The sequence below is a fragment of the Penicillium chrysogenum genome (assembly GCF_028827035.1).
Source record: "Penicillium chrysogenum strain IBT 35668 chromosome Unknown utg000002l_segment0_segment0, whole genome shotgun sequence".
NCBI lineage: Eukaryota > Fungi > Ascomycota > Eurotiomycetes > Eurotiales > Aspergillaceae > Penicillium > Penicillium chrysogenum.
The window spans coordinates 5,149,829-5,172,392 of record NW_026622750.1 but is presented as its reverse complement, the minus strand read 5'-3'; the positions used below and the strand labels follow the sequence as shown (position 1 = coordinate 5,172,392).

Here is a 22,564-nt window from a genome sequence, read left to right as displayed (position 1 = left end):
ACTTCGGATGCCTCGAGGTGTTAGATCAGATGATGTATCAGCATGTGTAAATAGAAATGGAGACTCCATGAAGAAGGGCTTGCTGCGCACAAGCGAAGATTTAATCTGCCTCCTTTCGACACGCGGTATTGACGCGCTTCGACCCCAGCCGACCGCAGCATACAAGACGCGTAGTCGACCTCAAACCCAAGGGCCAAACAAGCTCTCCGAAGGCAACACCGCAACAGTATTGCAAGGCGGTTTCCTGCTCAAGGGTATTTGCCATCCCCCACCACCTCTTTCAGTCTTCACACCTCTCACTTACCTTTCAATCCCACCCTCCTCCATCCATCTTTCATCATCCTCGACGTTCCCAACCTTTCTTTGCTTTGATACCAAAGCATCTCGAATCGACAGATTCATTTTATCGTATCCACCAGGTGAGTAACTCAGCTTTGTGCTGGAGGTGGACCACAGGTTTCCTCTGGCACATCCCCACTTCCCACCCTATAGCACTGGCATCTGTGCATCTTCAGCACGAGGGCGAGTTGCACGTTGTGATCATTGGGAGCTCCACCTGCCATCCAATCCTCCGGGGATTGGGGTTGCTGCAGCACCCATTGACCTTGCTGGTGATTCGGTCGTACACAACTACGCCCAACATCTGCAAGGTCATCACAACTGCATGACGCCTGGGCAGCTGTGACATAGGCCCAAGATGTTGAGAATCTTGCAATTCTCAATTGGACATATCGAGTGCACCGTGATTCCCAGTACAAGTTGTCGCTGGGATTTGCTGGTATTACCCCGCAATGCGAGGACATTGCATCGGACCATCATTGGTCCCATTGCACACTCGGGTATCGGACATTGCTGCGATCGGCAATCTGATGACAGCTTCTTTGGGCCATGCCCTAAGATCCTGCAATCACGATTAGCCTCATCACTCTGCATATTCGTCTTAACTTACCTTGCTTGGGCGCATGGTATCATACCGCAGCCAAATACATACTTTCATCCTGTTCCACGTTGAGGACAATACCTTCCTTAGGGTTGGTCCATCACGGCCATTTGTTGTCATTCATCCCCTTCTACACAGAAGACATTCTCCAGATCCCATGTCCCCTTTTTGCTTGAGAGGTTTGCAGAAATGCAGCATGCCCAGTCACCTGCCTCATGCCCCGTCGATATACTCCATACTCATTCTGTCTGTTATGAGCACAAATGCTAATGATGATATCGTGCAGAAGGCTATAAAGGAATCGTACATCCAATATGCCGACGAAGAAGAAAGCCGGTGGCCGAAAGTCCGACAAGGACAAGGACGCGGATCGCGCTGAGCTCGAAATGCTCCGGAAGAAAGTTGAGGAACAGAGACAGGCATTGGAGGCTGAAGAGGCCCGCAAGGAGAAAGAGAATCAGGGCAAGCCCCAAGCCAGCAGCCGGCGTCAACGGACATTGGTCCGCTGGGATAGTAAGTCTTCTTTTCGTTTTTCAGATCTTCAATCTGTTTCATCTTTCTGTTTGGAGAATCCAGCGGGGAGTTGTCAAACCCGGGAACCTCCCCGGACAGATACGACTGCTGTTACACGGACTTGCATTCATGTGGAGAATCTTTGATTGAATTATGCTGACGTTCGACCGAAATAGTGGATACCGATATTCGGCTTCTGCTGGCCATCCAGTACGTCTGCAATATGGCCGGCATCAAGATCCCCTGGAAGCAGGCCGCGAAAGTTATGGGAGACAAGTTCACGGAGGGTGCAATCGTCCAGCATTTGTCCAAGCTGCGCAGCAAGCGGCAGGAGCAAGATAAGCCAAACCCGCCTCCACTGAAGCGTGCAAACGGGAACCACAAAGGGGACGCAAGCAAAAATAAGGATGATTCTCCAAAGGAAGACTCTGCGTCAAGCACTCGTGGCGGAAAGCGCCGTCGCCGTGATCAATCTGATGACTCTGAAGACGACGTGTACACTCTTAAGAAGAAGCAGTTCTCGAAGAACAAGAAGAAGGACAAGGTCTTCGCTGCTCCCAAGCTGCGTGAAAAGCGCGAGGAAACCGAAAGTGACGACTCACAGAAGCTTGTGTGTGTTGGAGCGGAATGGCTGCGTGACTTCGCCGGCAACGACCGCGAAGGTGACGACGAATCGGCTATTTCTGAGGAGACCGACAGCTCGACTGAAAGCAGTGAGGCCACCACTCAAGCGGCTAAGAAGTCAAAGATTGTGACACTCAAAGTAGGCAGTGAGCGCCTGGCAAGTGTTGACCCTTACCTTGCCACCTCTGCGACTTCCCGCCAGCCGGTTACCCCAACCAACCCGGCGCGCGCTATCACCAACATGCCACCCCGTCGCCAGTTCTACTATCCCAACATGGATGTCGGCTCCAGCACCCCTTTTTCAACCGGGGTTAGCATCCCATTCCCATCCAATGGGCCAAGCCCATTTGACATTGCCAACCGGTTCCCGAGTGGAATTCCAGAGGCTGGTCCTGGTGCGGCTCCTAGCTCTGTCTCTGGTGGCGTCTCCACTTTTGATGGCGTGAACCACATGGCCCCATATTCGCAGTTTGACGTGGCCCCGGAACTGCAGTTTGCGGATGAATACACTGGTCAACTTATGGTGCCAGTGTCCAGCTACTTCGAAAGCAGTGGCTTTGACAACCAGTTCATTTCCGACAGTGAAATGTTCGCGAACCTTCCGGACGTAGAGCCTCCTCGCTACTTTGGCTACGAGGGCGAGGATACCAAGGAATTCTAATTTCCTGGTTCCTATTCGTCATGGTGCTCGGTTCAATTGATGCCTCAATGACTTCCCCCTGTGTTTGCACTTGCTTTTTTCGTTTTCCTGCTTTTTTTGACTTTGCTTTTCGTTTGTTTTTCCTTTCTTCTTTGTTTTTTCCGCTGCTTGGTCGGAGGAGAGGGGTGAGCCTCAATCCCAACCAACGGGTGCAACTCCGGATAATCATTCTTGCGTGGCATGGAGCCACGCCTTATCCGGAGTTGCACCCCAGCGTTTCCTTCATGCGTTGCTCGTTGGTCCCCCTACGGGGGCCCAGTAGTCAGTTACAATAAGAGCATGTCGCATCTCTTTTTAAGTGTCTTGTAGGTCACTAGGAGCATTCTCACTAATTCATTGTAAGTCAATAGGGAGGTCAGGATAAAGTGACACGAGAACTATGGCAATATCCCTGGGTTGATCTTTGATTGTAAGAGCTTCTAGAGGGAGAGTATAGTGTGGATATTAGTATGCGGACTTGAACCCTTCTCTTGCCGCAATCTTTAGTTTAAGCAGCAGATTATTGATGGGCTGTGAATGGAGACGAGCAATTGAAGATGCAGATACAATTAGAAGCGTCCATATGCACGCATGTACATAGAGATAAGGGAAGTGATGATTGCTAATAGACGGGGTAAAATTTGGGAGTCTGGAAGGTTGCCGAAAGCCGAGATATGGGTATATGAAGCTTCCCTATACATTGGACCATATCAGCTTGAATCTATGTAGAACTATAGAACTATACGAGCACTTTTACTTCTACACATTTAAATATGGACTAAAGCACGCAGACTACATATTGCAAAACATTCTAAATATAACTAGAGGGTATCATACAATAATATCTACAATATTTCGACAGCCGATTTACGTCCGTTCTTCCGGCTCACGTGATGGTTCTAGCTGTTTCTGCCGCCAAGCTCTGGGGATGAAGGAAGCGCCTGGAAAATTTTCGAGACTTTGGCTTCATCTCTCCCCCAGCTTTCTCCATCTCTTTCTTTTTCCTCTCCCCGAACCCATTATTTATCCTGGGTTGTATTTCTCTCTTCTTTTAATTATTTTAATCTCGTTGTTCCTAGCCATGCAGCGCGCTCTCTCTACCCGGACCTCAGTCCTGTCGGCCGCTTCCAAGCGTGCCCCTTTCTCTCGCTCGACTCTGAACCTCCAGCAGCAGCGTTTTGCTCACAAGGTGCGTTGGATTGTCAATTACCCACAACACCGTCTTGCTGTGTCATTGGGCCCGTGTTCCGTCCATTCCGAATCAGTTGAGTCGTTCCCCTTGCTAACAGCAACTAGGAGATCAAGTTCGGCGTTGAAGCTCGTGCCAGCCTTCTCAAGGGTGTTGACACTCTTGCTAAGGCTGTCACTTCCACACTCGGTCCCAAGGGCCGCAATGTGCTGATCGACTCCCCCTACGGCTCCCCCAAGATCACCAAGGGTAAGATTTCCGAGACAAACATGTGGTCAGTAGCAAAAAGACTAATCATTCCCAAGACGGTGTAAGTGTCGCCAAGGCCATCCAGCTTCAGGACAAGTTCGAGAACCTCGGTGCCCGCCTTATCCAGGATGTTGCCTCCAAGACCAACGAGGTCGCTGGTGACGGTACCACTACCGCCACTGTCCTCTCCCGCGCCATCTTCTCCGAGACCGTCAAGAACGTTGCCGCTGGCTGCAACCCTATGGATCTGCGCCGCGGTATCCAGGCTGCCGTCGAGGCCGCTGTTGAATACCTTCAGGCTAACTCCCGCCCTATCACCACCGGCGAGGAGATCGCCCAGGTAGCCACCATCTCCGCCAATGGTGACACCCACGTTGGCAAGCTCATCTCCACCGCCATGGAGCGTGTTGGCAAGGAGGGTGTTATCACCGTGAAGGAGGGTAAGACCCTGGAGGATGAGCTCGAGGTCACCGAGGGTATGCGCTTCGACCGTGGCTACACCTCCCCCTACTTCATCACCGACCCCAAGTCCCAGAAGGTCGAGTTCGAGAAGCCCCTCATCCTGCTCTCCGAGAAGAAGATCTCCGCCGTCCAAGATATTCTCCCCGCCCTTGAGGCATCCACCACCCTCCGCCGCCCTCTGGTCATCATTGCCGAGGACATTGAGGGAGAGGCTCTCGCCGTCTGCATTCTGAACAAGCTTCGTGGCCAGCTCCAGGTCGCCGCCGTCAAGGCCCCCGGCTTCGGTGACAACCGCAAGAGCATCCTCGGTGATCTTGCTGTCCTTACCAACGGTACCGTCTTCACCGATGAGCTCGACATCAAGCTTGAGAAGCTCACCCCTGAGATGCTCGGCTCCACTGGTGCCATCACCATCACCAAGGAGGACACCATTATCCTCAACGGCGAGGGCAGCAAGGACAACATCTCCCAGCGCTGCGAGCAGATCCGCGGTGTCATGGCCGACCCCACCACCTCCGAGTACGAGAAGGAGAAGCTGCAGGAGCGTCTCGCGAAGCTGTCCGGTGGTGTTGCCGTCATCAAGGTTGGCGGTGCCTCCGAGGTTGAGGTCGGTGAGAAGAAGGACCGTGTTGTGGACGCGCTCAACGCCACCCGCGCTGCCGTTGAGGAGGGTATCCTCCCCGGTGGTGGTACCGCTCTACTTAAGGCCTCTGCCAACGGCCTTGCTGGCGTCAAGCCCGCCAACTTCGATCAGCAGCTCGGTGTCAGCATCGTCAAGAGCGCCATCTGCCGCCCTGCCCGCACCATTGTTGAGAACGCCGGACTCGAGGGCTCCGTCATTGTCGGCAAGCTGACCGACGAGTACGCCAAGGACTTCAACCGCGGATACGACAGTGCCACCAGCCAATATGTTGACATGATTGCCGCCGGTATCGTCGACCCCCTGAAGGTTGTCCGCACCGCTCTGGTTGATGCCAGCGGTGTCGCCTCCCTCCTCGGTACTACTGAGGTCGCTATTGTCGATGCTCCTGAGGAGAAGGGCCCTCCCGCTCCCGGTGGTGGCATGGGTGGCATGGGTGGTATGGGCGGTATGGGCGGCGGCATGTTCTAAGTTCCTGACCATCTCCCCCTGAAGAATTACCTCGAGCGCTCTTCTTTGCATCGTAGCCTGTTCTGATACTCGGATATCTGTGTAATGTCTTTTCTTTGTGTGTCTATTTGGTGTTTTATGTTTCCTTTTTTTTCATGTTTCTTTCCATACCTGTATTCTTTTGGACTTGTCTGATCTCTGACTCCCTCTCTCCCCTCTCCTCTCCTCCTGGGACTCAAACACAAAGGTTCCACTGTACTATATGATGTATTCCAATAAAGTCCCATTTGATACAGCCTACTGGATTATGTGTTTTTCCCATGATTTTTAGATTCTCTAGGTTAAGCTTTAGTTTCCACGTACTTTAGCTCGGGATCGACAATGTCCCCTTACAGAGATCCAACGTACAAATGTACTCGACAGATCTATTGAAGCTTTTTGGTCTCGGCAGAAGGGACTCGGACAGTGAAACATTCCATATCACGTACATTAGCCAACTGATTGGCTACTCGGGTCGGCTGTTTTGTGCTGTTTCTAGAGCCCATGGCCTAAGAAGGGTCTAGACTGAGGACAAATACAACTTCAGGGCATAGTTGGGGAATATATGTGATATATGTGAGATATGTAATGAGGATTAGGCATAGAGTATTTTAATCGTCAAAATACAAGCGGGTGGAAACGGCAAATCACTGTCGTTATTCCTTCTTCCTCTCTACTCTTCTCTCTACTCTCCAGCTTCACTCCACTTATTTCCCTCCGTATGGTCCCTTTTCCTTTCGTGTCACCAGATCATTACGGCATTCCGATCCTGCATTTCCGTGCATTTTTGGCACCTGACTTGGATTCACTCTTTCAATCTCAATTTCGTTTTTATCGTGGAATACCCGGGCTATTGGGAATGCATAGAGCGTTTGCGGGGAATACATCGTGTTGGCATCTCCGTCACCTGTCAACTGGGTACGGCCATGACCTTCTGGTAATCCTATTCCATCGCCAACTTGCCTTTAGAGTCCCTGCGTGCCCTAGAAATCCCCGAGCCGATTTGTATCGAGGATAGACCCTGATTGTCGCCGACAATGGCTGCCATGATGGATACCGCTCGGCAAGCCCTAGTGAGCGATGCAGATCTCATGCAAGCACGAGCAGCTCTCCAGCATCAGCAGAGTCCAGAAGTCTCAGTTCCTCGCGAGTTTATCTCTCTCATCGTGGATGAACTTATTTACCGCCGCGAGTCCCATTCTTCCACAGCGGAAATCGAACACGAACGCTCAAACCTCCAGAAGGAGCTCCGCAAACAAACCCACATCAATGAAGCATTCCAGAAAGAACTGCGGGAGATCGGCGAGATCATTACCCAGGTCGCCCATGGCGATCTATCACAGCGGGCCCGCATGCACCCCCTCGAAATGTCGCCTGACATTGCGACCTTCAAGCAGACCATCAATACCATGATGGATCAGTTGCAGGTTTTCAGCCAGGAGGTGTCGAAGGTGGCCAGGGAAGTCGGCACGGAGGGTGTGTTAGGTGGCCAGGCAAAGATTGAGGGCATTCAGGGAATTTGGCATGAGTTGACCGTCAACGTGAATGCCATGGCCAACAATCTCACCACGCAGGTCCGCGACATCACCACCGTGACGACCGCGGTTGCCAAGGGTGATTTACAGCGCAAGGTGCAGGCAGATTGTAAGGGTGAGATCTTACTGTTGAAGAATATCATCAACTCGATGGTCGATCAGCTACGGGAATTCGCATTCGAGGTTAGCCGTGTTGCTCGCGAGGTCGGGTCAGACGGTGTGCTCGGCGGCCAGGCTGTCGTGCACGGTGTTGAGGGTACCTGGAAGAATCTGACCGACAATGTTAACCGCATGGCATCGAATCTTACGCAGCAGGTCCGCGAAATTGCCGATGTGACGACCGCTGTTGCCCGTGGCGATCTTACGAAGAAAGTGACTGCGGACGTGAAAGGCGAGATTTTGGATCTTAAGCTTACCATCAATGCAATGGTTGATCGGCTGAATCAGTTTGCGTTTGAGGTCAGCCGAGTCGCGCGGGAAGTGGGAACCGACGGCACGCTGGGTGGGCAAGCGCAAGTCGAAAATGTCGAAGGTCGCTGGCGTGACTTGACGGATAATGTTAATACTATGGCCCAAAACCTCACCCTTCAAGTCCGTCAAATCTCAAACGTGACCCAGGCCATCGCACGCGGCGACCTTAGCACCAAAATTGAGGTTCACGCACAGGGCGAGATCTTGACTCTGAAAGAAACAATCAATAGTATGATGGATGGGCTCGGGGAATTCGCGGGGGAAGTTAAAGGCGTCGCGAGGGACGTGGGTGTCCGGGGTAAACTCGGCGGCCAGGCCAACGTTGCCGGATCTCATGGGATTTGGAGATCGATCAGTGAAGATGTCAACACGATGGCGGACAATCTAACCTCTCAAGTTCGTGCCTTTGGTGAGATCACCGAGGCGGCGATGAGTGGTGATTTCACAAAATTGATCACTGTGTCTGCCTCTGGGGAAATGGACGATTTGAAACAAAAGATCAATAAGATGATCTCGAGTCTGCGCGATAGCATTCAGCGCAATACCGCTGCTCGTGAAGCAGCAGAGCTGGCAAATCGGAGTAAGTCTGACTTTTTGGCTAACATGAGGTATGTTAATCTGGTACTCAATTGCAAAATGGTTGTCGATTTGTATTTTGTGCTAACTGAATATAGCCACGAGATCAGAACCCCGATGAATGGGATAATTGGGCTCTCGAGCCTGGCACTCGACACTGACGACCTCCAGGCTCCCGTGAGAGACACTCTGAATATGGTACACAATCTTGCCATCAGTCTCTTGACTATTATTGACGATATCCTTGACATCTCCAAGATCGAGGCTAACCATATGATAATTGAAAAGACACCGTTCAGCCTTGGTGCAACAGTGTTCAGTGTGCTGAAAGCCCTCTCCGTGGAAACCAACGAGAAAGCATTGGGTCTAGTCTACACAGTAGATGGAGAAGTACCGGATTATCTGATCGGAGATGCATATCGACTACGGCAAGTCATGTTAAATCTAGTCGGCAATGCCATCAAGTTCACAGACCACGGCGAGATCAGAGTCACGGTAAAGCATGCACAGGACGACAAGTGCGCTTCAGATGAAACGGTATTCCAGTTCTCAGTCTCAGACCCTGGAATCGGCATTGACGAAAGCAAAATTGGCTTGATTTTTGACAAGTTCCAGCAAGCTGATGGATCGATGACTCGTCGCTTCGGCGGGACAGGTTTGGGCCTCGCCATCTCAAAAAGGCTTGTTTCTCTCATGGGCGGTGATATCTGGGTGACCTCGAACGTGGGAGAAGGCAGCACATTCTCATTTACATGCCGAGTGAAGCTAGCTCAGCCGCCGCCGAGCTTTGCAGACCAGCTTGCCCCTCACCGGGGCCGACGGGTTCTCTTCTTCGACCACGGTCTTGCGCGTAGCTTCCCAATAGCTTCGGTTCTCAGCGAGCTCGGATTAGAGCCTGTCATTGTCAGAGAGGAGGAGTTAGAAGGTGGCCAGTTCAAAAGTGACTGGGGCTGTACCTTCGACGCAATCCTCATCGAAAACTTGGAGATCGCCGCGAGACTCCGAGCCTGCCCGGACCTCCAACCAATCCCACTAGTCATTACATCATACACGGTATCACTGGCGTTGAGAGCTGCCGGCGAGCTCGGCATAGCATCCTATATTACAGTGCCATGTCGACCCATCGATCTGTGGAACGGCATTTTTCCTGCCCTGGGCAACCGCACAACTCGCACCCCATCGGGGTATACACGCTCGTTAGCAATCCTCCTAGCAGAAGACAATGATGTGAACCAAAAGGTCGCCGTCCGGATTCTTGAGAAGTTCAATCACAACGTCACTGTCGTGGAAAATGGCCTCCAAGCCGTGAAAGAGGCTAAACGCCACCGTTATGACGTGATCCTCATGGACGTTCAGATGCCCGTTATGGGTGGATTTGAAGCCACAGGGAATATCAGACAGTACGAGAAGATAAATGGACTCTCTCGCACGCCGATCATTGCCCTCACCGCACACGCTATGCTTGGAGATCGAGATAAGTGCATAGAGGCTGGGATGGACGATTACTTGTCTAAGCCGTTGGACTCTAATCGCATGATGCAGACTATATTGAAGTGCTCTGCTATGAATCTTGCCTCGCTCCCTGCTATTGAGGGCTGATGACCACTGGTATATGGGATGAAACGCCGCCGAGAACAGGGTTCATTGCCAGTTATTCCACCATCGACTCCATCTTTAAGCCTCTATCCAACGCTTGCTTACTGCGAATAAGCCTTTTATGGGTATCCAGTCAAGTACATTTCTCCGATTGAGCTTCCCGCACCCCAAGAGGACTCATACTACCCCCATTCTCGCAATTTGAATATGTACCTATATAGGTTGGTACTACAAACCCCAATATTTTGTGATGGAAGCGCAGACATTTTGAATTTTTATGTCTTCGAAATACCCCATGCCGAGCAGTCTGTTACCAAATTTCTTTCAATACGATCGGATTCTGTTTCTCTGTCCATGGTGTTTGGCTGCTCACGCAAGATGGAATGAATCTAAATGCTAACGGTGTCTGTGGTGGGTGTGCACTTGAAGGGTTAAAAGACACAGTTACTAGTATTAATTCAGCATTTTCTAATTGAATAAGGCCACATATTTCCACGGCTATACTTGTCTGGGAACAGGTACTGTACCTTTTTCGCATGGAGACATGAACATACACCTGTTTCCTTCAAACACTGCAAGTCCTAGTACAGCACGGGCTTCATTATGGAGGAATTTCGTGGCTTTTTTCTAGCTCGGTCCAGGCTCGGGGTCCTCACGTTGAAGCGCCGTGCTATATTGAATCTCTATGCAGTCAGACCCGAGTGACGTGGCAGTCCAACAGTATACCGGCAGTATCGGACTGTTACAGCCTCGGTTCGTACACTATTGGCCTACCTTTACATCTGTTCAAATATGTCAACCTCCAAGGCCAGGGCTAAAATACAGCTGCAATGCCGTATCACGATAACGACAAAAGGAGTATTTGTTGCATCCGTCCAGTCCAGCTCGAACATTGTACTAAAAAGGTGTAGACTTCACCTTTCCCCTCCACTCCCTCAACGAATTCCAGTTATACTCACACGTGTGCGCCGGCTCTGAATTTCGAAGACGAAAACCTGAGCTTTCAAGGCCTGGCGGCATTGATACTCCCATCATCCAGGCTGGATGAATCTAGACATCCCGATAAGCCCTTGGTCATCCTATACACGGCCAACAACACCATGCTGCCTCTTCTTGAGAATCATAGTTGGGACTTCTAGACTTCTAGGGCCCGTGATATTACGTGCCGAAAAGTCCAGGCTCCTATAGTCTATCGATGGATATTAAATGGCATTATGCGTACTCCCAAAAGGAAAATATAAGATACAAAATGCAAGATGCAGGGGTATCAAACAGCCAAAAGCACAAAACCAAAAGGATATACAAACGTACAAACTAAACCTCCCCCCGCCTCTCCTACCCAATCCAGTATTCACGTCGTACTTGCCCTTCTTAGCCTCCTGCCCGCTGGAAATTCGGCCCCCCTGCCACCGCTGCCAGATATCCTCATCACGCTGCATATTCCTCCTCCCATAACCAAGGTACTCATCAAAGCGTTTCCGAAGCCCGGAATCCTCAGGGACAACATGGGTAGGCATTTTGCTCGTAGCGGAATCCCACAAGAGTGATTTAATTGGATGCAAGATGAATTCTTTCAGAAAGCCCGCGCTAATCTTGCGCGTTTTGAATACTATATCGCGCAGCGTATTGCTGAATGCTGCAAAGAGGGAGAGGAAAATGATGGCGAAGGATGTAGGGGCTGGAAAATGTTAGTTGTAGCACTGATAGAATTCTCGGACGAAACGGACCTGCTATCTCGAACATTTCTCCTAGGGTTGGGTTTGTCTGTTCGCCGCTCCATTCTCGGGCGTTGATTCCGAAGAGGGAGGTGAAGAAGGATAGAGGGAGGAAGCTTGGAATGTCAGATATGATTATTGAAGTAGTTGTGGGGAGAGTATGTAGACTTACACAACGCTGAATATGGTGAAGACCATCACTGCTCGCGATTGTGTCTGAGCTACTTCAGCTTGCCATCGAGTCATTTTGGCTTCGTCTACGTTCGCCTGTTTCTGCTTGAGATCGAGGAGGGTTTCGACCTGCCTAGTCAGTGAATGCAAACAGCACACAGGAAAGAATGGAAACTAACTGCTTTCTGTGTTGTATGGCTATTTTCTTTCATGTCGTTGATTTGGGAACGATATTCGTCAATCCGCTCCTGTGCTGTATCAAGGAATGATTTACCGCACCCCGTACTGTCAAAGTATTTGACCATACTTTTGATGACAGTGTCTTGTTGATCAAGCAGCTTTAGAATGGTGGATAGCTCGTCCTCGATGTCGCGCAGCTCGAGCAGAACGGAAAGATCTTCACGGTTTCGACGAGCAGCCTGCAATTCTTTGTAATCTTGCTGCGCGGCTGTCATAATCTTGCCGTCTGCGGTGCGATCATGATCCGCTGGACGGTTGGTAAATCCTCTATTTCGGAACCGCTTGAAAGACTTGGTGACGGATTCGGTCTGATTTTGTTAATATAGGCTACTCCAGGAGTCGATAAAAGGGATAACGCTTACCAAGATGCTAATTGACTCCTCAAATATCCGCAATACCTGCAGATCATGATGGAGAGTCTTATCCAGGAGCACAGTGACAGCATGCAGCATAATAAGAGCAGCCAAGTCACCGGCCGTCTCAAAGCGACGCGAGAGATCTCCATTCAACTCATTGTAAATGCTGCTATGCAAATTAGACTGTTCAAAAAGCTTTCCCTCAGAGGTCGTAGCCTCCTGATTTGGAAAGAAAGTGACAACAGTCTTCTGATCGACGATCCAAAGCCAGAGCTGATCAACCATGAGGACATTTCCATCCATAAATTCGCCAACATTCTCCTCAGGATCGGGGTCATCCTGTGCAGACTGCAGATATTGTTTTAGCTGCTCGTCAATGCGTGCTGGTCTGCGAGTGCGTTTCCAGAGCATCTGGTCGTCGTCACGAGCCATAGTCGAGCGCAGATTCGGATATCCGTACTGGTCCAATGTGCGGCGAAAGTGCACTGGAGGCTCGCAGCCCAGATAGGTCCAGATAAGTTGAGCTTCCAGGCTTGCTTTTGAGATCCGGCCTGGTACGGGTCTGGATCGGCCTTGATTGAGTCGGTCTTCGACTACTTTCCGCCGTTGGATCAAGTTGCGGTACGTGTCCCAATGGAGCTGATGTGAGTTAGCGCAGTGTGGATGACGGATATCCAGTTAACCGGAAGTACTAACGTAGGGTGCGTGAAATAAATATAGTCAGCGCTGATACGCATATAGAGTGGCTGAAACATACATATAAAGCAAGCTGTGGGTCCTCCAAGGCATCAGCAGGGCTTTGTAAAATATCCATTTGCCTTGAGTGAAGACATGCGGGTTTGACAAAGCGTGCATGGGGTTCGAGATGACGAGCTCTATTAAGCCGACGGTACCAATTTTCGTCGTTTATAAATTTCTGGACACTGTAAAGCATAGTCAGTACCGTGGGAGATCTTGGATAGTTAATATTCCCTACAAATCAGGCTCGTGCCGATCCTGACATGCTCGGCGGATGACTTGGGATACCCAACCAGTATGGGTATAGGGCACATGTATCCACATCAATTTCTCGGTATCAGCCTCAGGTCGATCAAAACGTGGAACTGCTCGAGGTATATCCGGTCTGTCGGCATTCTGGTTGATACGATCACGAGTAGACTTGGGTATTGCCAGGAAGGGTGATTGTACTGGTTGCGATGTAGAAGAGCTCCTGTTGTCGTCCGTTAGTTTATGGTCACGACTCAAACATCGGAGTGTGGCTCTCTTACGAGGGTGGCCGTTCAACACTTCCCTGGGAGCTGCTGTCAGAAGCACTCCGGCGGTGGGTTCGCTTCAATGGAATTAATCCTAACGCCTTAGTGAGTGAGGTCTTTCGTTTCCGCTCCTGTGGCGGAGGTGGACTTTCACTTGGAGAGTAATTAAAGTAGCCCTCCCTTTCTGCTTCGGTGATCTGGATCTTCGGAGAAGCACCAGATGGATTATCGAAGCTTTGCCTATAGGGTAAAGGGGCTCGTAGTGGTCTTGGTTTCTCATCATGGTGGTCATGATGATGGTCATGTGGATCGGAGCTAGGAACAATGTAGGATGATCGAGGACTATCGAAACTGCTGATTGAGGAATCATCCAAGCCTCGCGGCTGGACTCGACCTAGTCTCTCCCGAAGGCAGGCTGACGGACCCCGAGAGAGGTAGTCTTCCAAGGGCACCGTTGTTGACCATAGCTTAAGCGGAGTTTCATCACTGAGGCCCAGTGCAGTATCTTCGAAGAAGCCATTAATTTGAACAAGGACTTTCTGTTCTACGCCCAATGGTGTATCCTCGCGCTTTGAAATTTCAACCGCAGTGTCAACGGCATCACCAAGCTCTTGCAGAAATCTATCTCGTGTGGACTCTTGGCCATGGAAAGTCGCCGTCCCCGCATGGTCCGTTGCCATGGGCAGTTCTTCTTCGTGCTCAATATCCAGCAGACCCGACCGAATCGAAGTGATAGGAACATGGAACTCCAATATATTGTTTGTCTCCGCGTCGATGACGTGCATAGTTGAATCCACGGTTTCGAGGAAAGACCAAACCCTCATATCGGCTGAAAGAGTGTTGAACTGGTTCGATAGATGCCATAGCCGCTCTTGGCGCGGACGCAATTGCTTCCTGAGCGCTTCTGGGGCGTCATGCTCCAGGTGCAGGATATGGCGAATACTTGCGGTGTACTCATCGGCGGAGAGATAAGTCGAGCCTTGGTGGGGGGTTGCAAAGAAGGCGATGCCATAACAGCTGGTTAAGATGGATTGGCTCGGTTCTCGCGATGCCAGGGCTAGAGCTGCTTTCACGACGAGACCACCAGTGCTGTGACAGATGAAAAAGATGGGCCGTCGAGTTGACTGCGCAACTGTTGGTGAATCATTCCTATCAAAAGCCAACAGGACAACAAACCTCATTTTTCCTCTCATTCCGTAGTTGGTTCAATAGTCGTTGACCCAGGGTGTCGATTGTATCGTCACGCAGGTCTCCGTAGTTATACAGCATGACTCGTGCTTGGATAATACGAGATAGTAGTTTGGTATCAAGCCAGGACGATTGCTCGCCATGCGCCGTCCATGTCTTTCTATGTTGGGCCCCGATGGGCGGGACAGCGACAATGCTGAAAATGAGTTATTATACGGGTACGATAACACAACATATGGACTCACTCGGCATTTGTATCTTTCGCAACAGCAACGTGCTCAAACCATGGGCGCGTCTGGTCGGTCAGGGGTGGCCGGGAAGTCATGATGCCTAGCCCAGTTGAACATGGGATGATTATAGACCTGGGGAAAATACATGGGAATAGGGAAGTCGGAATCCGAGGATTCTTAAATCCCACCAGTCAGTCAGGGGGAACTTCAGCCTCATCTTCGTGGGGTCCGGATGATCGCGCCCGGGCTTAAATTGCCCGCTGATCGTCTGGGCTGTGCTGTGAGTCAAAGCGATCTTTGGGGCTGAATTGCTTTCATTTCATATGCCCGGAGAAAGAGATTTCCATTAATGTATATACAACATCCAAATTCCAAAATGCTAATGCACCACTCTATATAACTCGGCTCATGCGGTATCATCAGAAACGCCATAACAAAAAAAAGTGGGGAGCACATATACAGTATAATGTACAAAAGGGGGGATTATGCGTCAGAGTGTCGCCGTTCATTGGCTTCCCGGGCCATGCGCTTTCCAAGCTCATAGGTTGAGATCATGATGGCGCAGGCCGGGGCGACTTTCAGACATCGTGCCGTCCAACCACGGAATAGGCCGGCGGTACCTTCTTCACGGAAGATGTGCATAAGGAATTTTGGTAAGGATAGTTGTTCTGGCGCCAAGATGCCGGGGGGTAATCCCGTGCGGGGGGCCCCAGTGAGAGGAACGTCGTCCAAATGTCGGAAGACTTGCTGCCGTGTCTTACCGACATCGAACGGGGTAGTAACAAGTGCTGCTAAAGATCCTGAAACACCTCCGGAGATGAAGCTATCGAGGAATGATTGGAGACTTGACTCTTGAGCCTCAAGATCAGATCCCGCAAGATGAGGGGCCTTCTGGCGAGCCGCGATCAGTGCCTTTCTCACCTCCTCGTATCCCCACCAGTAGAGTCCGGAGAAAGGAACGTCGCGCCACATAGTAAGAGTGAATCCTCGCCAGAGCGAGCTATATCCCTTTGCCTGCGTCATATGGTATAGATCCTGCACAGTAGCTTTGAAATGTCCCGCTCCCGTCCCCGGAGTTGCCTGGAGACGCGTCCTAAACATCTCCAGTGGGCTGGTTGCTGCTGCGGCTGCGACGCGAGCAAAGGACCCAGCTATCAAGGGCGCGTAGCCTTCAGATACCCGCTGCTTGATGGGACTCCGATCGTCTGTGCGCAGCCAGTCGTATCCAGCAAAGTAGATGACATTGGCGGGGATTCCCATCATCAGGGTCGGGCTTAACCCTCGCCACAGTGTTAAAGTTCCTTCATTACGCGCGATCTTCCGTAGCCCGTCTATAGTTGATGTGAATGTTCGTCGCTGCGATTCTTCGACCGCGCAATCGATCGCCGGGTGTGGATGGGTTCCGACCGCGGTCGCTTGAGGCCCCAGCATGCACATCTGTGCATCGTTTCCGACCCAGAATACTTCGCGACAGCATGAGGTGATACCGAGGTTTGGAGGGAGGTTTTTTAGGGTCTGGGTGGTGTGAGAGGTAAACGGTGAAGTGTTGTGGACCTGGGATTGTGACTGTAGGCGGACTCGTACGACATCCAAGGGTGTCACTGGAGCTGTTAGTGCTAGGTTTCCAAGGATCGGGAGCTCTTCCCGACTCACCCAGAAGTCCGGTCAAGACATTGCCGGCGGTCGCAGACACCATCCGCTGTCCAGGAGTAATATTATCTGTTGTGACAGGGGCCTTGGGCGCGGGAGGAGACCCTGTGCCGGATGTGGTGGCCATTGTAGAATCTTCAAACTGTGCAGTCCATGACGTCCCTAAAGAGGTGTTCGATTCTGTACCAAACTGATGGCCAGTGCCGTGGCCTGAAGAGAATTCCCCTTGCGGCATTCAATTAGTTCAATGTGGAAACGATGTCGAGTTCTCTGCGCCCGGGTTGAAAAGGAAAAGGATGCGTCACCGGGAAAAGGAAGTTTTTCGGGGTTTCGCGGGTGGCGGTGGGCGGAGATAAGCGTTGGGGGAGATTTTGGGCGATTAGGAGACTCTTGAAGGGACTGGAGGGGATAGAGGGGCTGGAAAGGAGCTGATTTTAACAACTTCTAATATTATTTATCTTTAATGATTCCCAATCCGTGACAGCCGGATCTGGCTGATTCTTTTTAAGCCTTTTCTTCAAGGCTTATCAATCTGATCTGATCTCCGAGGTCGGACATGAGGCAAAACAGGTTATTCCGGCTCGACCAAAGGGAAGATCGATAGTGGGCCTATTCTGTGGGGTTTCGACAGATTCTAAAGAGTCGGAGTATCCATTTTTGTGGATTAATAGGCGTTGGCAACACTCGAGGTGTATACACGTACGCGGGGTATAAAAATTGAAGTATAAAAATTGAGCCCGTGCGTAGCCGACTATAAGCAAGCCCATATACTACGAGTACTAACCATGGCCACATTTGGACAAATGAAGCTCGATCCTTGAAGACATTCTATTGCCAATGACGTCTAGTGAGTAGAGAACCAAGCTCTTTGATTTGTCGACTAATGGACAAGCGACCGAGAATATGAATACTACTCTTGGTATCACGGCCCTTCACTAAGTGGGAGATCCCGCGGACCCGACAACCATCTATCATATATTGCCCTCGATGTAAGGTAAAAGTATTAATATGGCTGTACCTTACAGAACACACATGGATCGTAATGTATCTGGGTATCCCGAAAACGACCCAATTTCTACATCGGAAGAGTCAACAGACAGTGTGAATGGGTACTAGAGAAGCCACAACAGTACACTCGGCAGACTGCCTTGCGTCCAAGTCGATGACTTTGGAGTCCATCAACATGCATCAACAGATGACTGGAAAATCCCGACATGGTAGGCACGCCGTAGACTTGCCCAACGTACCGTCCGGCCCGTGGCGCAGTAATGGTCGCCGTGAATCTTAACCGAAGTGCAATCATCAGGGATGAGTTGGGGAAAAACTTGTGCTCTGACAATAGCATCCACGAGAATATTAAGCACGGCCAACTTGGTCTCTTGCACCGAACGCAATACGGCACCGGCACCGACCTTATCTAGCAGATACTGATGCGGTATAAGCTGCCTTGTAAACTGAGATGACGAAAACAATTCCAACACTAGATATTTAGTCACTGTAGCCCAGTAACCTGGTTCATAAAGTGGTTCACAACGACTTCCTGCCTGGAAGTGAAAGAAAGCATCCAGGTCAGCTGTACGGAATAGCACTCGGACGTAAGGGAACATACAGCGCGGGATCCACTCCGTCAATGTGGGCCATTTCAAGGGTAGGCCACATTAGTGGATAGAGATTTGTGATCTGAGTCTCCGGTGATTCTTGGATCGGACCCTGCCATCCATCCATCCGGGGGTGGAGATAGAAGCTGCATAAGGAATGTATGGTCCTCAAGAAACGGTGTGAATTAGCGTTAGATGGTGTCATCGACTCGAGGGTCTGAATCGCTAGAAATATTTGTGCCCGCCAGTCATCGGCAGCGGGAACGGAAGGACTGTTGCGCAAGCAAATCACAGGGATCAAGATGGCTTGGAATAAGAAGTATAGACCATACCAACAGGCCATTGTCGTTTTTTGATCTTGAGCCCAAAACGAGGAGATGAGTTCGACTGATTCTTTGGCCGCATCGAGGCACCTTTGAATAGCAAGTTCAACATGGGGATCATCTTTATCCCCTATACTGCTCAGACCAATCTCAGAACCTAGCATCAATCTCCCCACCAAGAACGGCCGATACATCAATATACGGAGATTGCGGTACCGCCATTTCAGGATTGCGTGGCAGAGGGTGAATCTGGTCGATTGGACGGCATCCTCATTGAAGAAGGGTGGAAGGGAGTGCAACCATTCTCCAATGACGAGGTTGTCTAACTCAATGATCTCTGACGCGGATGGAAGGGGAGTCGAAATGATTTTAGAGTAGATGATGTTTGTCTTTAGATGAAATGTCGCTTGGGCTCTCAGGTGCGTGTAGACGGTTGTTTCCGGTACCGGAGATGGAACAATCTGTGTGCCAGGGGTGATGCTCTACAGCAGAGTCAGTATCATCAGAATTGGGTTGATATGAACCCGAAGAGACTTACACTCTCGTGGATATTCAGCGGCAGATGAGTCTCAATTCCCTGCTCGGGTAAATCCAGAGGCCGGGATAAAGTAATCACTGCCCCCACATCAAAGATATACAGACAATACCACACTCTTCTTCTCGTCTCCAGTGCAAGAAGGGAAAGCTTTGATGTAGGAAACTCTTTGTGCAGGCCAATTCCAATGGCCATTCTTCTGGAGAGGCCGAGATAGTTATACCCAGAGTTTGGCTTATTCCGCTTTTGCAGATAATTTGAGCCTAGAGTCAATGCTTGCACCAGAGTCAAGTTGCCAGTTTCCAAGACATCTATTGTCAGTCGAGCCTTAGCGGCTTTAAATAAAGCGATGTCAACATCGGTTGGAGTCACAGCAGCTGTAAATGCGCCCAAGGCGGCAACCACATATAATAATACTTGCCAGGCGGGGTTTGTGGGTCGTGGGATGACTTCCATGAACTGAGCGCGGAATGTTGCTTCGTGAATGATTGGATACGAGCAATGGTAGAGAGCGAAGTATGCATCGACGAAAGGTTCCAGCTGGGACAGAGAGGTTAAAGAGAAGGGTACACGCGTCCGTTGATGAGAGAATGCTGTTTCGCATCGTTGATCGGACGCGGAAGTGTCAGGCCACTCAGAGTCTTGACTCTCCGTCAAACGGATGAGCGCAGCACCAGATGCGGTTCCTTCATTAACTCAGTCAGAAAGAAGCTGATAGAAGAAAGACATGAATATGGTCCATACCCAAGTATCCTCCACCATTGACCCTGCTTGGTAGGATAGCCATCCCGTCGACGAAATCATCCTCGCCTTGGTCTTCTATCCTTTCATCCCATTCAAACCCCGTAATTGAGGGTGGTGTTTCCAACGAAGCCACCGCAGTCTCTCGCCTGTGTATAGTCTCCCGGGCCCAAGAGTTTGGTCGGTGGGAGGCCGACGACGGCCTGTTGTCATGGGAAGGGAAAGACTGCCCGCTGCTCGAGGGAGATCCGGTTGAAGCATTTAACAAGGTCTGGTTGCTGATGATGGAAGGAGGCCCGTTCGTGGTTCCCATATTATCATGTGCAGTTTGAGGTCCGTGTTGGAATGAAGATTCTCCGTCAGGGACAACTGGAGGTAGTTGGTCATCGCTCGTCACGGTAGGATTCTGGTAGCCGGATTGGACAACCGCATGGTTATCGGGAAATGACCGCGGCAAATGCTTGGAGAGTAGGGCCTTCGTGCGAGCCAGCTCCTCCTCTACTTGGGTTAAGTGTTGCCTGGTCAATGGTGTCTTGGATAGTGGTTCGTAGGTACACCTTCGACCGAATTTAATGCACAAAGAGCAATTGGGAAGTCTGCGGTCACACTACTAGGAAGTTAGACAAGTAGGTAGGACCGCAATGACGAAAAATAACATTTGACGGGTGCACGCGAAGACAAAGGGAAGCAACACTTTAGTGTGACAGACATACTTTCGACTTGCGTCGTCGGCATTCCCGACATGCGTATTTACCCAGCCTACTGCTAGCCACACGCGAAGGATTCACACTCGAAGTTTGACTGGCTCGTACTCCAGCATCCGTCATGTGTACGAAACCCGAATCTTGTGGCAGATGATCAGATCATATATGAAACACGGCAAATCTGCTATTGTCCCGATTCCCTTTAAGTAGATTTCGGGTGTCTCCCCGCTGACGTCCGATGACAACTATATACCGAGTGTTGCGAACGAGTTCTCAGCAACATCCATCCCCAAGGCGGTGGCAAAATACCGTAAACATAGATGCGGGGTTGCGGGTGAAAGCGTCCCGTGGGGGTCGGCAGGCCCGTGGGTCGAGGTGAGCCGAACTACATTCCAAGGTTCCTCCTTAGGGAGCTACCTAGGCAGCAACTATGACCGCTTGCCATGTTCTTAGAGCAATATAGTTCCGGCTGTGAAACTGATATTTTAGGGTAAGATGGGATTTTCGAGTCAGTCGACGAGGACGCCCAGATGTGCCATTTGCAATAAGACAAATAAGAAAGAAAGAAAGAAAGAACCCAATGACTACCTAGGTAGGTGGAAAATATATTCTCTATATGTCGTCCTAACCATCTGCCAGGTCCAACAGCCATGCTATGTTGAAAGCAGTTGGCACCAGTGGTATCACCTATGGGAGGGTATAACCACCATCAATAACCAGATTCGCTCCTGTCATATAACTTGAAGCAGCCGAAGCGCAGAACACGTAGGCCTAGATATTGTTCTGGAGTCAGCCTTTTTCGAGGCTCTCAGGAACCACTCAACCACTTCAAGATTGCCTACCCCTTTGAGCTCATATGTTGCTGCCATTCTGTGTGCGGGGACCATGCTGAGCCATCTCTCCCGCAGCTCTGGAGGATGATGATTCAGAATTTCTGTCGCCACAAAGCCAGGGGATATGCAATTCACCCGGCAAAAGTCTACCCATTCGACCGATAGACACCGGGCTAACTGCACCACTCCCGCTTTGGACGCATTGTACTGTTCATGCAGACCATCAACACTTTTTCTCTCGAATTATGCCGCACCTTCTGTCCTGCTCGTGAAGGTCATACTTACAGCAGCTTGCTTTTGTGGAATATTGACCAAGTTAGCGCTCACGGAGGCGGTAAAAATGATGTTTCCGAATCCCTGTGTTTTGAACAATCTCGCAGCAGCCTGGGCGCTATAGAAAGCACCATCGAGATTCACCTTCATGATCTCTTGCCATTCTTCTGGCTTGTAATCCTCTGCTGAAATTGCCGTGGCAATGCCAGAATTGGCCACAAGAATATCCACCTTGCCAAAATCGCGTGCAATTCGTTGAATGGCCGCTTCGATATCTTTCTGGTCGGAAACGTTTGCTTTGTATGCCGCGGCCGTGATACCGTGGGCTGCCCCAATTTGGGATGCGATGCCCTCTGCATCTTTCGATGAATGATAGATGATCGCTACCTATAATTTGAACCATTGATTAGTGATGGGCAGCTTGGGAACCCACGACGTAGGACCAACATACATTGGCCCCTGCCTCCGCCAGTGCATTTGAGATCTCTAGCCCAATACCACGAGAACCACCTGCAAATCCAATCACTCTTATTAACTTCACAGTCATTTTTTATTGGGGGTAAGGGAAAATTCTTGATCACCTGTTATAACAGCCGCCTTGCCCTTCAGGCTGAAGGCTTCCATCACATGTTTGTTTGGTGGTTGATAAAGGACCATTGTGGTAATTTTCGGTCGAAATCGGATTTGCTTTCTTGTCTCGTTTGCATGTGCTCTTAAACAGAATAAAAATGTAGGTTGGTTGATCTCATCGTGACAACCATATTTATAATTTCGTGCGACAAACGAGCGCT

The 22,564-nt window shown here is 50.4% G+C and overlaps 8 protein-coding genes across 8 annotated transcripts; 4 read left to right on the top strand and 4 right to left on the bottom strand.

Annotated features, from left to right (window-relative positions):
* Positions 1–67: 67 nt before the first annotated feature.
* Positions 68–668, top strand: N7489_005156 (uncharacterized protein; the record flags this gene model as incomplete). Its single annotated transcript, XM_056710908.1, has 2 exons — positions 68–254; positions 493–668. The coding sequence occupies 2 exons, from the start codon at positions 68–70 to the stop codon at positions 666–668; spliced, it is 363 nt and encodes a 120-aa protein (XP_056569329.1).
* A 586-nt stretch (positions 669–1,254) lies between these two features.
* N7489_005155 (uncharacterized protein) lies at positions 1,255–2,738 on the top strand (the record flags this gene model as incomplete). Its single annotated transcript, XM_056710907.1, has 2 exons — positions 1,255–1,453; positions 1,630–2,738. 2 exons carry the CDS (start codon positions 1,255–1,257, stop codon positions 2,736–2,738), a joined length of 1,308 nt encoding a protein of 435 aa, XP_056569328.1.
* Positions 2,739–3,788: 1,050 nt separating this feature from the next.
* Positions 3,789–5,767, top strand: hsp60 (chaperone ATPase HSP60; the record flags this gene model as incomplete). Its single annotated transcript, XM_056710906.1, has 3 exons — positions 3,789–3,945; positions 4,053–4,194; positions 4,251–5,767. Exons 1-3 carry the CDS (start codon positions 3,838–3,840, stop codon positions 5,765–5,767), a joined length of 1,767 nt encoding a protein of 588 aa, XP_056569327.1. The 5' UTR covers positions 3,789–3,837.
* Positions 5,768–6,822: 1,055 nt separating this feature from the next.
* Positions 6,823–9,966, top strand: N7489_005153 (uncharacterized protein; the record flags this gene model as incomplete). The annotated part of the gene is made up of 2 exons (XM_056710905.1): positions 6,823–8,399; positions 8,466–9,966. The coding sequence occupies 2 exons, from the start codon at positions 6,823–6,825 to the stop codon at positions 9,964–9,966; spliced, it is 3,078 nt and encodes a 1,025-aa protein (XP_056569326.1).
* Positions 9,967–10,359: 393 nt separating this feature from the next.
* Positions 10,360–15,211, bottom strand: N7489_005152 (uncharacterized protein; the record flags this gene model as incomplete). Its single annotated transcript, XM_056710904.1, has 11 exons — positions 10,360–10,369; positions 11,326–11,641; positions 11,691–11,794; positions 11,851–11,978; positions 12,029–12,397; positions 12,452–13,084; positions 13,203–13,368; positions 13,422–13,655; positions 13,714–14,822; positions 14,875–15,082; positions 15,132–15,211. 11 exons carry the CDS (start codon positions 15,209–15,211, stop codon positions 10,360–10,362), a joined length of 3,357 nt encoding a protein of 1,118 aa, XP_056569325.1.
* A 388-nt stretch (positions 15,212–15,599) lies between these two features.
* N7489_005151 (putative mitochondrial carrier protein) lies at positions 15,600–17,001 on the bottom strand (the record flags this gene model as incomplete). Its single annotated transcript, XM_056710903.1, has 2 exons — positions 15,600–16,717; positions 16,770–17,001. 2 exons carry the CDS (start codon positions 16,999–17,001, stop codon positions 15,600–15,602), a joined length of 1,350 nt encoding a protein of 449 aa, XP_056569324.1.
* A 943-nt stretch (positions 17,002–17,944) lies between these two features.
* On the bottom strand, positions 17,945–20,790 carry N7489_005150 (uncharacterized protein; the record flags this gene model as incomplete). The annotated part of the gene is made up of 5 exons (XM_056710902.1): positions 17,945–18,212; positions 18,376–19,169; positions 19,226–19,908; positions 19,967–20,570; positions 20,677–20,790. The coding sequence occupies 5 exons, from the start codon at positions 20,788–20,790 to the stop codon at positions 17,945–17,947; spliced, it is 2,463 nt and encodes an 820-aa protein (XP_056569323.1).
* Positions 20,791–21,354: 564 nt separating this feature from the next.
* Positions 21,355–22,430, bottom strand: N7489_005149 (uncharacterized protein; the record flags this gene model as incomplete). The annotated part of the gene is made up of 5 exons (XM_056710901.1): positions 21,355–21,438; positions 21,492–21,707; positions 21,786–22,160; positions 22,225–22,283; positions 22,355–22,430. 5 exons carry the CDS (start codon positions 22,428–22,430, stop codon positions 21,355–21,357), a joined length of 810 nt encoding a protein of 269 aa, XP_056569322.1.
* Positions 22,431–22,564: the final 134 nt, after the last annotated feature.